General features: G+C 31.3%; 2 protein-coding genes across 2 annotated transcripts; one reads left to right on the top strand and one right to left on the bottom strand.

Annotated features, from left to right (window-relative positions):
• Positions 1-730: 730 nt before the first annotated feature.
• Positions 731-6,855, top strand: LOC100790895 (serine carboxypeptidase-like 20). The gene is made up of 14 exons (XM_003552401.4): positions 731-1,176; positions 1,523-1,674; positions 2,169-2,245; positions 2,822-2,944; positions 3,167-3,269; positions 3,753-3,790; positions 3,985-4,086; positions 4,515-4,607; positions 4,756-4,995; positions 5,369-5,434; positions 5,534-5,655; positions 5,910-6,023; positions 6,202-6,247; positions 6,461-6,855. The coding sequence occupies exons 1-14, from the start codon at positions 1,016-1,018 to the stop codon at positions 6,542-6,544; spliced, it is 1,521 nt and encodes a 506-aa protein (XP_003552449.1). The 5' UTR covers positions 731-1,015; the 3' UTR covers positions 6,545-6,855.
• A 3,241-nt stretch (positions 6,856-10,096) lies between these two features.
• LOC100790373 (probable protein phosphatase 2C 33) lies at positions 10,097-14,646 on the bottom strand. Its single transcript, XM_003552400.4, has 5 exons — positions 13,396-14,646; positions 12,298-12,687; positions 12,086-12,203; positions 11,039-11,262; positions 10,097-10,934 (listed from the first exon to the last, which is right to left on the bottom strand). Exons 1-5 carry the CDS (start codon positions 13,645-13,647, stop codon positions 10,455-10,457), a joined length of 1,464 nt encoding a protein of 487 aa, XP_003552448.1. The 5' UTR covers positions 13,648-14,646; the 3' UTR covers positions 10,097-10,454.
• Between the last annotated feature and the right edge of the window lie 1,275 nt (positions 14,647-15,921).

Below are 15,921 nucleotides of genomic sequence, written 5' to 3'. Positions count from 1 at the left end.
AATTCTCTTTTAATTATTTTATTCCTCATTTATTTAATAAATATTATTAATTAATAGGATATTTAATAGCAAGTCAATTTTAAATGCACATTTATTATGATATACAGTAAGAAAGTTTTGACAGTTTTTTCCCTCAAAATAAAGGTACATTAGACAAAAAAAATTAGTTATTTTATTTTTCATTTATTTAATAAATATTATTAATTAGCAGGATATTGTACAAAGTGAATTTTAAATGCACATTTATAAGGAGGTATATGCAGAAGAAAAATAGATTTTTATGCATTCATTTATTATATATGATATAAATACTATGTTTAATATATTCAGTTGAAATTATTTCAATTTAATATTTTCAAAAGAAAATAAATGTACTAGTATATATATAGATATCATAAAAAAATTAAATTAATCAATTATAATATTTTAACTAAGAATAGTAAAAAAAACATATTTCGTTTAACTAAAGATCGTCAATTTAAATTATTAAAATTATAAAAGAATATAAAAAAAACTTAAAGAATTATTTTTTTAACTTCCAGAAATGGTATTTAATTATAAAAAATCTCCAAAAATATAAATTATTGTTAAATAGTTATTATAATTTACGTCGAAAACAAAATATTCCGTTCATGGCACGGGTACAAAGGCTAATTACTTAAAAATTAAGCACACGTGTGACGTGGTTTCCCTAACAAATGCAACTCGCATGTAGTGATTGACCCACCCAAGCTGCGGGTTTTCTTCTTAGCTTTCTTCCAATGCCGTGCTATAAATTCCAAACTTACCTTTTATCTAACAAACATTTTTAAATCAAATAATGCCTGCCCTTGACTATTGCATTAAAGCTTAAGTAATGATTCTTTTCTTTTCTTTTCTTTCTTAATATATTCACACACACACACACACACATACTTCACACTTATATATATGGGCATGCCTTGCTCCTTGATTCATTCCATCACTTTTCTTCCCAACACTCTTGGGTGAGGAATTGGACACCCAGAAGAATTGAATGGCCATGGAAAATCAAAATTTTCTAGAGTATTGGGTTTTGCCACTACTTATGATGCTTTTGTTGGGTCATTGGATCTCTGTTCAAGCTGCCCCTTCACCCTCTCTCATCACTCAACTCCCTGGCTTTAACGCCAATTTCCCATCCAAGCACTATTCCGGGTACGCACACATCATTTTCATATATCAATCAATCATGGAGATGTAGAAACAAATATCTTAATTACAATTACTTTTTTACATAAATTTCTCAACAAATTAACCCCCACAAACTTATTGCAGAACTTAAATCCAATTTACACGTCTTCACTTTTTCAAAACTTTATAAGGGTTTCATAATTACAATTTTCGTACAAGTTGGGAATTAATTTAAATTAAGCCTTAATACATTAGATATTTTCGTTTCATCAATTAACTCGAGTGACGTCACTACTAATTAAAACGGGCTACCTTTTTGGTAAACTAAAGGAGATATTTTTTTTTTGTTGGGATCAATTATTGACTTCAGGTATATAAGTATTGATGGAAATGCTGAAAGTGGGAAGAACCTGTTCTACTACTTTGTTAGTTCAGAAAGTAGTCCAGAGAAGGACCCAGTTGTGCTATGGCTGAATGGTGGACCTGGGTGCTCCAGCTTTGATGGCTTTGTTTACGAGCATGGTATGCTAATTATTGTACCTTCTTATTTTATATTCATTGGAAACGATAATAACGGTACTTAATTTATATATGTCTCACCATCAAATTAATCTTCAACCATTAATTACCAACAAGTCATTATTAGTTTAAGTAAAATTGAGTAAGATATCTTATTTAAATTTCTACGTTAATTAGTTCTCCCTAATCAACCTGGTCATGACTTGCCTAGTTCCATCTAGGTCCAAGGCAACATTTGAATTTTGAAAAATTTGGTCACTTTTCTTTTAGTTAGAAGTCGCCGTCTGTTTATGAAATCGGGGACCAATTTTAAATATTACGCGTCTTTATATTAATTTCGAATGCGTGCATATAAGGGAAAAATGTTGAGCCACTTACATGGTAAGAGTTTTAGATATTGTTCTCTCGGACGTCCTTTCCTCACCTTGAATAAATATTATAATTATTTATTGTGTTGGTCATATATACATGTGATTGTGAAATGTGGGTGCATGCAGGACCATTCAACTTTGAGGCTGCAAATTCAAAAGGGAATCTACCCACTTTGCATATCAATCCTTACAGCTGGTCTAAGGTAATTAAGAACGTCACTCCCAGAAATTAAGTTATTGGATTAGGCTAAGATATCAATAATATCAACATTTTTCAGTGTTAATTTATATATAATAATTCAGTTTATGTTTATCACCAAATCTTGTCTTAAGACGGCATGAAGTATACATATGTGTCAAGTTTTGACTGATTTTTATTAAATTAATTATTTTTATTAGTTACATATACTTGAACATAATAATTTTCTCAACTTGCCAACTTACACATCAATCAATCCCTAGAGCACATGGAATGATGGAAAAGAATTGAAGAGGATATATTTGTCCTTGGTCATTTGTTTAATAAATATTTAATGTTCGATTATGAAATAATATAATATTTTCATATGGATAGAAGAAATTAGAAACGGTTTCCAATATTTTAAATTTTTAAAATTAGACTTGAATTCATTAATGTTAGTTTTCCATTTCTTTTCTAGTTTCCATTTCATTCACATTGAAAAAATGCATTTCTCTCACAAATTACAATTAATATTTTTCATTTTCATTTGAAGTAATGGCACCTTTATATTTACTATCTATATCCATCTTAATTTCAGGTTTCCAACATTATATATTTGGACTCCCCTGCTGGTGTTGGGCTCTCTTACTCCAAGAACACAAGCAAATATGCCACTGGGGATCTAGAAACTGCGTCTGATACCCATGTTTTCCTCTTAAAGGTACTTCCAAGAGAATATATTAATTAGCATTTGAAGGATATATAAGAATAGGATCAAATTAACCCAATTAGTATATTACGTACGTATTATTCTAATATTCTATTTTAGATGTACGTTTATATATACACCAAACTTCATTAATTGTTTGTTTGCATGTCACAATGATACACGAAGCATATGTAATAATTATACTTTTTTAAGTTTTTTGTTTTTAATTGGCAGTGGTTTCAGCAATTTCCGGAATTCCAGGCTAATCCATTTTATATTGCTGGAGAGTCTTATGCCGGAGTTTATGTGCCTACTCTTGCTTTTGAAGTCGCTAAAGGTAAAAAACTTATGTCTAATAAGCGATAGGTATAACAATGCCATGCCCGCTTCATGAATTTATAATTTTTGTTCGCAAGTTTGTAACCTTTTAATATAATTTTAGAGTCTAAGTTTCATATACTATCCACGAAAAAAAATCATATTGTCAATTAATAAAAAAATTATAGTTGGTACATAATTTTTAAAATAATTATTATAAAATTAAATAAAATTTTCATATATAATGATTTTTTTATTGGATGACAAAAGTAAAAACTCTTTATACTATAAATGTATTGGCTATTTTTCTCTAAATTTTAGTGTTGCCTGTGAGTACATGTATATGTTGTGAACCTATAAAAACAAAAGTTACATACTCAGAAAGTATGTGTGATACTACAGTGATATACCAAAGTTTTTAATTCCAACTTTATATATATATATATATATATATATGATTATGATTGTTAGTTTATGAGCATAAATTATTTGTGTGTGCCAGGAATCCGGAGTGGTACAAAGCCCGTGATCAATTTTAAGGTATAATTTTTTTTACATATTATTATATATTGTAAATTTTAAAGTGTTTTGACGTAGAAAGCCGGCAAATATTTAATAATGATAAAATATTAAAAGGTGCATATAAATTATGTTACGATTACACAGTTTTAAAGTATTGACGTAGAAAGCCAGCAAATACCTTAAATTTCATTTGACTTTTGTTTCTTGTGTAGGGTTACATGGTTGGAAATGGTGTCACGGACGAAATATTTGACGGCAATGCTCTTATCCCATTTGTGCACGGGATGGGCCTCATATCCGACAGTATCTATGAGGTATTCAATAAATATTAATTTAATTTATCAAGTACAGCTTAATTCATTGTTAATTAACTTATTTTATATATAAGGCAATAAAATTTTATATATTAACGGTTATTTCCTTGTAAAGTAATACTAGAATAATAATTTTATAAAATTAATCTTATTAAATAAATAAAAGAAAATAATAATATTAGGTTAAAAAAGTAAAGTGACATTGGTGAAAAAAGATAATTAATATTATATTGAAAAACTAAATATGACATTTATTTTGGAATGATTTTTTTTTTAAATATGACATTTATTTTAGGATGAAGATAAATATATTACTTGTAATTATATTTTATTTTTTGTTAAATTTTTTTAATTGATGTCTTGAAAACATTAGTTAGCATTTATTTGGTCTCATTATTGATATTATACAAATCAATTACAATTTGCAGAATTTACAATCTTCTTGCAAAGGAAACTACTACGATGCTTACTCTTTGGACGAAAATGATGTGTGTTACAAGACCATTGAAAAAGTTGATAGGGTGAGACATATTCATAGAGAACAACAAGATGGCAGCATGAATGGGTTTCTTTTTTTTTTTCTTCTCATTATTATTATTATGAATAATAAAACTAATTAACAATACTGTCTCTTTGTTGGGTACATGATCATCATTGCTATGCTATCAGGCCATTGATGGCCTTAACGTGTACAACATACTAGAGCCATGCTACCATTTCCCCGATGCTGCCACAGCCAAAGAAAATGGAACCTTACCAAGGAGTTTCAAGCAATTAGGAGTTACTGAGAGGCCTCTCCCAGTGAGAAAGAGAATGTTTGGTAGAGCTTGGCCTTTTAGAGCACCAGTCAAACCTGGTCTTGTTCCATTATGGCCCCAATTGGCTCAAACTAGGCACGTCGCATGTGTTGTAAGTTATCAATTGTGTCTCTATATTATGATTAATCTTGTTTATATACTCAAGCATGTTGTGGCCAAATCTTGTTAATCAGTGAAACTTTTAGAGAGTCTTGACTCAATCATAGCTAGTGCAACATTTTCTTTTTAATCCATAGCTAATTTAAATGTGAAGACAAGAAAAAAATTATTAAGTGATTCAATATTATCATGGTCCCTATTTATCTCTATGACACCTGATTGGTTAATATTATTAATTTTTTCTTGTAAATTAATAAATTTATATACATGTCATGTAGAGATCGGTTTAAACTATGAATAGGTAATGTATTATAACTGAAGTGAAATGATAAAATTAATTCTGGTTTTGATTTGGCAAAGAGCAGAGTGATGAAGTAGCAAGTTCATGGCTAAACAACGTTGCAGTCAGGAAAGCCATCCATGCTGAATCGGTAGGTAATCACCATAATTAGTGTTATTAATTATGTTTTATTTTAACAGTTAAGGTAATAAATAACTGAGGATTTATTTTATACATAATATCTGCACAGGAAAAAGTGGCGGGTCCGTGGGAATTATGTTCGAGTAGGATAGAGTACCATCACAATGCTGGAAGCATGATTCCTTACCACAAGAACCTAACCAGGCTTGGCTATAGGGCACTTATTTTCAGGTGCCAACTACAATCTTGAATTTCAATAATACTAATTAGAACTTAGTGCTTGTTTGATTTACAGTTTGAATGGATGAACAACACATTCCAAGACACCGTTTTGTGAGAAATAACATTTTTTTTTTCTGAACCTCCGTTTAGGGGTGTAGGACGGTAAATCAAACACACTATTGATTAATTAAAAATTGCTTTTGTGAAACTCTTAATTAACCTCCTCCATTGTTTCACGTGTGTATGATCATGGGTCATGGCAGTGGCGACCATGATATGTGTGTACCGTTTACTGGAAGTGAGGCTTGGACACGATCTTTGGGTTACAAGATTGTGGATGAATGGAGGCCATGGAACTCAAATAACCAAGTTGCTGGGTATGCATATTAACACACTCTCTCGAATCACTCTCACATTGTTCCTATGCCTAGCAAATTCTTGTACTTGTGTTTGTAAAGTTGTTCAATTAGCTAGCATCCAAATAAATACATACTACATGAACTTAATATAAATTAATGTTCAATTGAAATGGCATTATTCTTTCATTTGCCACAGGTACTTGCAAGCGTACGAGAACAACCTCACCTTCCTCACAATCAAGGTAAATTAAATCAACCTAGTTTTTTATTTTTACCAACAAAAAAAAAAAGATTTGAACCCACGATCTCTTCCTTCTTCATTCACCTTTTCCTGGGTCAACCTTATATCTTCTATTAAATCAACTTACTAGTAACATGAAATAGTAAATTTTCAAATTGTTAATTAGGTGATTTTGTTTTATTTACTTCTTTACCTAATGAATCATATGGTGTAGGGAGCTGGGCACACCGTGCCGGAATATAAGCCGCGGGAGGCGTTGGATTTTTACAGCCGTTGGTTGGAAGGGAAGCTAATATAAGGAAATGCATCATGTGGCGTAAAATAAAACATACATGATCGATTATTAATGAATAGAAGTTACAGCAGTGTATTTTAGCTTTTTCGTTAGTGATTTATCCTTTACATTAAATCATATATGCATGGGATTTCGCAAAAAGGAAAGAAAAAGAAATCATATGTAAGGGATTATTATTATTTAACTGTAATTTGATTGATATATCAATCCTTTCGAAGAGAGGATGTTGGAAGCTTGTAATATGATAAGCATAAGCCTTTCGTTTTTGTAAGTGCGGGCCAGTCAACCAGGCCATTCTAGCACCTTATAACCAATCATCCATGAACGCATTTATTAGCTAGCTTCTAGATTTAGGTTCCATTTAATTAAAGACGAGTGCTTGACTACAAATTATTTGAACATATTTTATGACGCAAGTATTTTGTGTATGTATTTGAAAGAATTTAAGAAAATAACTTATGGAGTGGAATACTTCTATCAAGATTTACTCTAGTCATGGAGTAACTTAATCTTCACTCTACATACATATAGAGAGAGAGAGAGGAGTTTTATTACGAGATAATTTGAAGAATGAACTTTGACCATTGGATCAAATCATGAAAAAATAGCTTTGTGTATGTTAATTCGAGTAGTTAATCTTGATCATATAACTTCAATAACTCGGGTGTTTTTATCTTAATTATTTTTCATAAAATATAAAGGTCAATATATATTTTTCACTATTATATGAAAAAATATTGTGGGTGTGGGTTACAAAATCATTTGTCTATCTCTTCCTTACAATTAAAGAGTGAAGGAAATTTCAATTTCTATCTTTGATTTTATTTTCCCATCCTTACAAAATTAATAAAATATAATAAAAATTACAAAGATGTCAAATAAGTTTAAACTTATAAATGATTTCGAATTAACATACTCACGAATTAAATAAGTTAAAATAATGTTATCCAATTTTTTTTAGAATTGATTTGTCCCGCTTCACTTAACCAAAAAGTTGAGATGAAATAGTCATTCAAGTGAGATGGATCAACTCATGTTAACATGTTTTATTTTTCTTTTTTTAAAATTTATTCTTTTTTATTTTAAATTTCATTGATATTTATTCTTTTAAGTCCGTTGTTACAAATTAGTATTTTTAATCTTGCTCAAATCAAGTAGAACTATTAAAAGTAACAAATTTCTCATTGTAACACAACTATGTGCTCATAGTTCAAACTTGATATCCTTTAGAAAAAATGCTCAAACTTAACACCACTTGTTTTAAAGAATCTAGTGTCAATTGATGCATGCTCGGTGGTTGTTGGCAGACCTGGTGTTTTCATGTTTTTCTATTTTTTGTGAATTTAAATTTTGTATTTTTTTTAAAAAAAAAATTAAGTGAAACTTGTTGCAAGTTAGCCTACTTAATCAATCAACTCATGTTCGATTGAGCTGGGTACAATATTATCAGTTTACTAAAGTGAGCCTGAGTTAAATTGACTCACTTTTTGAATCAACCTAAATGACTTAAATGATTTAAGTTGACTTACTTTGACACCTTTTATTATACATTTATTTTAATAATTCATGTTTGCACTTTATTACCATGTTAACATTTTTGTGAATATCAAATTAATAGATAAGTTAAAATTACATGGTGGGAATCAAATTTAAGTTTTGTATAAAAAAAAAAATAAAGACAACCAAATTAAAAGAACAATAATCGTTTAAGAAATCAACAATGAAAAGTCTTTATAGGAAAGTGATGTAATACACTCCTCCGTGATTTCTAATAAAATTTGAACAATAAGAATTTTGTATTTATTGAACATGGATTTTTGAAGTGTAATGTAAATGCTAGCTTTCATGTACAAAGTCAACAGACGAGCTAAGAAATGTGTATCAGAGATGAAGAGGGTTGGCTACTTTGTGTTGGTGAAATCGGCTTGGATGGTCCCCTGTGTCCAAGTAATCTTTTGCAAGCATTGCACTGGATAATTGATTTGGACATGTCACATGTAATCTTTGAATTACACTGCAAAGGAGTAGTGGACAAAGTTCATGATACCAGACCAGATTTTTCTCAAGTTCAGTGAATCCTGGGAACTTCTATTTCTTTTTCCAAACTTTCGGGTTGAGTTGTTTAGGGAACAAACTATTATAGCTGTTCACACTCTGGTTAGGGTAGCCATTTATAATGTTAGTCCATTTATTTATCATATAAAATGTACGAGTTTGTTTGGTATTAACCCTTCAAATTATCACAAAAAAAAATTGATTAATCTGAAGTTTGATAAAGTGATAGGTAAAATTCAGTTAAAAATGATTTTAGTCAAAAATCAAACTTAAATACTAATGGAACGATTCAATCTTAACTACATTAAAATAATTAATTAACTGTGTCTAGTCTTTATATAAAATGTACGGATTTATTACTGTTTTCAACAAAATCCTAATGATAATAAGCCAAAATGTTATAACCAGTTATAATAAATAAATAAATAAAAAACAATTTTTCAGTAATTTTGTTTAAAAAACACAAGAATTTAGGTCGCAATAAATATAACCACTAACTGCTTTTTCAACCCAAATTGACACTTCATGGTTCATAATCACATTAACAACTTCTTTAAAATTTAATAGTACCCGCTTCATTAATTGCCATATATATATATATATGTGTCAGTGTGCGTGTATGCATATGTTTGCGTAAATGAAATAGGATCCACTGCAGTTTCAAAACACGCTAGCTGGAACATGTGCAATCTGAATCTCACCCTTCAAATTTATTAAACTATTTTTTTATAAAAGTATTTTTTATTTAATAAATTAAATCAAAACACCAGATTGATGCGATTCTTTTCACAACTATAGAACTTAATCTGTGTGCGTGAACAATCTGGATATCTTGCAGTAAAAATCACAGTTGATATGGACACAGTCGAACGCAAATACTTTACTTATGTACAAATTCAATGAAGTTAAATGAGTTTTTTAAACTTAAAAAAATAATTTTAAAATAAATCTTTTATATACTTTGCGTGAACGAGAATTATTATTTTTTTAAGAAAAACAATTTAGACAAATATATTAAAAAACAGAAAATTATTTATTTTATTAAAATAAATAAATTGATCTTTTTCCGAGTGTGTGAAGTGCAATTGAAATATGAATAATTGAACAAGAATCAAATGACACAATTGTGAACCCGATTCGTACGACAATAGTGGTGTCATCGGCCACACAACAGACCAAAATAAAAGCAAACACGAGTTAGTTTACTCCTAGCACCCGTCCACGCCACACCATACCACATTAATTTCCATCCGAAAAAGAAAGATTTTAATGCATATCTAATAATTTTATTTTTTTATAATGTCATAAAGGACTTATTTAATTATTTACTTATTTGTGTTGAAAATTTGAGGCCACTTCATTTGATTTATGAACCTAACCACTGCATGCATCATTATCCCAATTTCCTTGTCATTCACCAACTTGCACAATGATAATAAATAATATTAAACACCCAAACTCACGAACCACGCTACAAATTTTCCAACACAAATAAGTAACTAAATAAATAAGCCATTTATGACTTTATTAAAAAAAATAAAATTATTAGGTATGCACTATGACGAGTTTGATTTTACAAAATCTTCAAGCACACGTGAGGAAGGACAGATTTCCAGACACACTAAAAGAGCCCAAAACAGCCATCCTCTCTATAGTCCAAACAAAAACATCAATGGGTGGGAACATGAATATATAAATAGAAAAGAAAATTGTGCAAAAAGAACAAAAAAAAAAAAAGAAAAGAAAAAGGGTATGTATCTATATAATGATTATGGGAAACAAAACAAAATAAACAAATATAAAGTAAAAGAACATCTTTAACTCAACTCAACATTTCTTGGTTGAACCATTTTTTTTTTCATTTGTGTTTTCTCATCCCCTTGTCTTTGTTGTCAGGTTCAAACCTTGGGAGGTTTAGTAATGTGTTCACACGCGACACTCCTTCGAGAGCAGACCACTCTATTTCTGCATCAGTATCTATTTCCTCTTCCTTATGGTTGTGGTTGTGGTTGTTGTTGTTATCTTCATTGTTTTCCCTGCAAGTTCCTGACCTTGCCAGACCAGTAGGTGCAGGAACATCTCCGTTGTCGCCATTGTGGACTTGGATACCTGAACTAGGTTGTTCCTTGGACTTGATGACATTGGAAGCACTACACACTTTGTGCGAATCCGAGTCCAGAAAGAGGCAAACCACGGCACAGTCGTCCACTTTGGAGGTTGGATACTTGTACCTCCATGAGCGAACCGCTGACTCGACCAGCGCCCGTGCGGCCGAGGCACGCCTTGGCGCGGCTGCCACGATGTCCACCACTTCTTTGTTTGAGAGAACATCCCAAATCTGCCATTAACAAATAACAAACTTGAGATGAGAGTGAAAAAAGCGAGTAGAAAATGAAAATCTTGGTAGGCAAGTGCAATGGCAATGTAAGATAGGTCTTGTACCCCATCTGTTGCCAAGACAACAAATTCGTCCTTCTCAGTGAGTCGCCTGTATGACACTTCGGGAACAGATATCAGGCCAAAATCTTTAAGACAAAAATCTCCAAATGCCCTTGCCATGGCAAGGCCAGGTGAGTCATTGTTTGGCAACCAGACTCGAGCAACTTCAGGTTCATCCTGAAGAGCAAAAACACGCCCTTTACATTTGCGAATTCTCTCTTCTTCGGCTGTAAGAGAGAAAAATAAATTAGTTAAGACTTATGGACAATATGTACACATATGACAGACCATGAAACATAGCATTAGAGAGCTGTCAACTTAATACAATGAGTTACATAGGCTAAATTTTCTCCTTGAAGTATGGTTATTAAACAAAAACCAAGAATGGGTTGCTTCTGGATAAATACAATTTGAGATGGGCCATGACATACAGACACAATACCTAACACAACAGACATAAAATTTTGTCCATCCCCACGGCCAACTAAGTGTTAGTATCCTCTACCCAGTACAGATGTCCCTTTCATGGCTTATTTCATGTAAACATGTAGATTAGTTATTCAAAAGCATGTATTTTAGTCAAGAACATGCCCATATAATCACATGAGAATAAATTTAAACTCAGAAAAAAAATAAGCTTTTATTTATTTCTTTTATCCTTATTATATTTATAGAATAATCTTGAGGTTACTTGCAGGATATGCCAAGGATATTTCATATTGCAGACCATTCTAATCAAGACAGAGTATATATAAAATAGGGGGCAAAAGAACTCACAGTTGCTTATAATAAAAGGAAAATTGTCCAATCAAAAGTGAAACAGGATTCAAAATGAAGGGGAGTTATGAGTTTCAAAAACTAAAAGATCAAAAGCAACATTTCTCAATGTTTGACTTCCAAGAACAATAGAAATAACTTAATAACAAAGGGGACACATTTCAACTAAACTATGTTCTTCATGGAAATGACTAGAACTGATCTTAACGTTTTCTTCAATCTGATGCCACTGTTCAACAAAGTAGGCAAGAATTTCCCAGATGAAAGATATACCTGGAAGATTGGGTTTTAGATCCACAGTTAACTGGATGGCAACAAGAGAATTGTCTTTCTCTCTTGTACCCAGCACAGCTCTAGAGTCACCAACATTTCCAATAATAAGATCATGTCCCTGTAAAGGAACCAAAATCTTTTATGGTCAGAAATTATTCATTAGCAGACAATTTCTAACAAAATATATTCTTCCAAAGGTTACAAGCCAACACCTGCTTAACCAGAGTTACTGCTGTTGTCCCACTACAGAAGCAATCAATACTTTGGTGGGTCTTCAGTTCTCTATCCATAACTTTGAATGCCTTCAAAAAGGAATCTTTAAGTGTCTGAAAGATTTCTGGGTGTTTTTCTGTTTCCTCGGCATCAACAGATACCCTGGATTCATCATCAGCAGATGCAAATGCAGCCTCTTCTGAATTCATGCTTCCTGCAGTATTAACGCTAATCTCCTTGAGGACTTCTTCACCAGATGCACTTTGTTCCCAATGGACATTCAGTTTTAGAGGAAGAGAATCCCTCACTCTTTTCGCAACCATGTGACCATATGGACCGTGGCCATCAAAAACTCCACAGAAAATAGTATCTTGTCTAGAACAAAAGTTCTGCAATATATGGTAAGCAGAAGCAATTAAAGGTGGCAAAAGATCCTTCCACATTCATAATAAATAAAATAAAGGTGGAAAATCAAGAGAATAGCAAAGAGCAAATAAAAAAAAAAGGTGAAGATACAAATTTTCAGATAAGTTTGATGGGCTTCAGATCAATATTCATGTGACTCTCTATTTTGTGATGGGGAAGCACAACTAAGATCTTTCAGGACTTGAATCGTCCATCACCTTTCATCAAGTGTGATCCCAGCAAAACAAAAAATTAGATCCTTAATGCACAAATATCACAATCAAAACCAAAAACAAGTCATATATAGCCAAAGATGTAGTGAAATAAGGATCAGCAACAACCACAACCATGCACAAAACCGTATATGCAAAGAAACCACGTGAACACACCGCTTGATCAATCAATCGAGACACGTCACAACCAAATCAGCATGAAGCAGGAAATGGAATTCAAGGATCAACATAAGACCTAGAAAAAAGTAGTGTATGTATGTAAAAACATCAGCACCCCATGTGCAGATATGCAAGGTACAAAATCCAAGCTGAGGGAAATCAATCAAATCAACCTTTAATATTAAGATAGAAAAAGATCTGAATTGTTAACAAAATTGGCAAAATGTAGCAAAACAAAGACTACATAAAGAGGGTAAATTGGCCAAAAATAGAAATTCAAAGTGAGAAAAAGGATTTAACCTCCCAAACAACCATGGCATCCTGGTTGGTACCCTTCTTCCCTTGTTGAGTGAACAAGGATGCAACTTGGGATGAGCCATTGAGGAAGATCCTCCCAGGGATCCTATGTAGAGGCTCATTCCTCCAATACTCAAATGAAGAGGTTCTTGATCCAAGCCTCTTCTTGGAGTTGCTCTTGCTCTTCCTGAAAGATGATGAATTTGGTGAATTGGGGTGAGGGCTCCTGCTTTCCGCAGAGAAGCAGGACCCCATCTTAAGGGCCCTTAGAATGCCAAGAATGCACTCCACACCACTCGAGCACCCACTTTCTTCCCTTGAAGGATCCGTCACAACCCTTTTGAGAATAACCAACAAAAATCAAAACCTTTCACAATCCACACAACACCACTTTCTTCTTCACCTTCAGAATTATGTCGTTACTTTTGCAAACTTTCAACCACCACCCCCACACAACAATCACAATTGCACACTTTTCAGATTGAGATAGCTAAAATGGCAGCGAACCAGCTTTAGTCATCAATTAATGTAAGGAATTAAGGGTAAGATAAGAAGGAAAGGTATAGTTTTTTTTTTATATAAAAGATGAGAAAACAAAAAAGAACACTCCGTTTTTTTCTTCTCTCTCTTGCTCTTTTGGTTTTGGATATTGTGAAATAATAGATAACATGCAGATCTGCGTAATCCCCCACAAAGACCACACCACGAAGTGCACAACCTTTTTTATTATTATTATTAAACCTTTCTGTTGCAAAATCAACAAAAGGGGTTAGTTAGCGACCCGAGATGTCTTCAAAGGTGATGTTTTAAAGGCAACCCACAACAGCATGTGAGTGTAGCTATTGAACCCAGAAAGCAAGTTCTCAGCTTTGGATCAGAGGTGAAGATGGGGGGTTGAATTGACTAGAAAGTAGAAGCAGAAGAGAGAATGGCTCAACTGAAATGGGCGGAAAAGAGAGAATGTGAAGGAAGAGAGAGAGAGAGAATGAGATTTGAGGGAGAGTGAGAAACGGACAAGTTGAAAGTGGAGAAAGAATCGGAACCACTAAGAGCGCTTAGACACAGAAAACCGTTCTTGTGTTGAGAACGTCACTTTTGGACGGAGAGAGAAGGAAACTGAGATGAGATAAAAGAGATATACAAAGCCTCCCTTGTTGGACTTTTAAAAACATGTGAGAAGGGCATAAGGCTAAAAATTAAAATAGACATATAGTTTAGTTTATTTCCGACCAAGTAATGTAGTAATTCTTCCTGGAATTTATTTTAACTGATGTCTTTCTATATGTAGACGAGTTTCTTCAAGATTTAACTTCTCTTTCCATTTAATGTTCTTATTGTGGATTTTTCGGTCATTTTTATGTTATAATATTTTATACAATGATATTTTACTTTGTTTTTATTAATTAGAAGATTTCTTCGATCAGAATTTTATGTAGATAAATTTGTTTAGATTTAACTAATCAACTTTGATACCATTTGATTATTCTTCAAATCATTAATTGTTTTTCTGAACAAACACGACATATAAGTAGTATTGATATAAGAAGTGTTAATTCATTTTTTTAGGTAATTATTGATTATATAATCTGATGTTTGTACCGTCTCAAAATTATTTTTATTTGTGTGTTATTTCTTTGGGATATTACACTCACATATCAATACCTAGCAATTGTGTGTATACATATATATAGAGAGAAAGAAGATAATCAAAAGTATAAGGGTGAAACTTTTACAACTATTACATCATTTTATAATTTTCAATTGAATAATATTTTTTTAAAACTCATGATTGAATAAAAGTTCCTTCTATATAGATAATATATGCAAAATTTTATATTAATCCAAAACTATTTATTATTTCGTTCATATAGATTAAAATTGACGTAATATAAGTATTTCAAATTATATTAAAATATAAATTGTTTGATTATCTTTTTTATTGTTATTCAATTTTAACAATGACACAACCGATCTTAACAATATGCGGATATAATTCAATTCAACGGTTAAATTAATAAAAAATTACATTCTATATCAAGTTATAAAAATGATCTAATTATTATCAAAGTTACATCGATATAATTTGATTCTCCATATATATATATATATATATATATATATATATATATATATATAAAAGAAAATTTTGTTTATTTTAATTTTTTTATATTTAATAGATAAAGAATTAACTTAATTCTAAATATGTGAATTAATATGGATGATAGTAATATCAATTTCTATTTGATTTTCTTTTTTTTTTTCTTAACCCTGTAGGTGCCTTCCTAAATTTATATAATAAAAAAGTCAAGGCTTAAATATAATTTTTGGACCGTAATTATACAATTTTCCTTATATTTGTGCAATTTATATCCTTATTTTTATATTCGTGCAATTTTGGTCTTCAATTCTCATATTTTTAATTGAGTTTTTTTATACACAGAAATATAAAACCAAGCAAAAGATAAACAAATAAAAAGAGCCTAAAATTAGTAGGATGTTTGGATAGTTATTAGAATTGATTTTGGCTTT

The sequence above is a fragment of the Glycine max genome, chromosome 18 (genome assembly GCF_000004515.6).
Source record: "Glycine max cultivar Williams 82 chromosome 18, Glycine_max_v4.0, whole genome shotgun sequence".
Taxonomy (NCBI): domain Eukaryota; kingdom Viridiplantae; phylum Streptophyta; class Magnoliopsida; order Fabales; family Fabaceae; genus Glycine; species Glycine max.
This window is presented reverse-complemented; position numbering and strand designations above follow the sequence as displayed.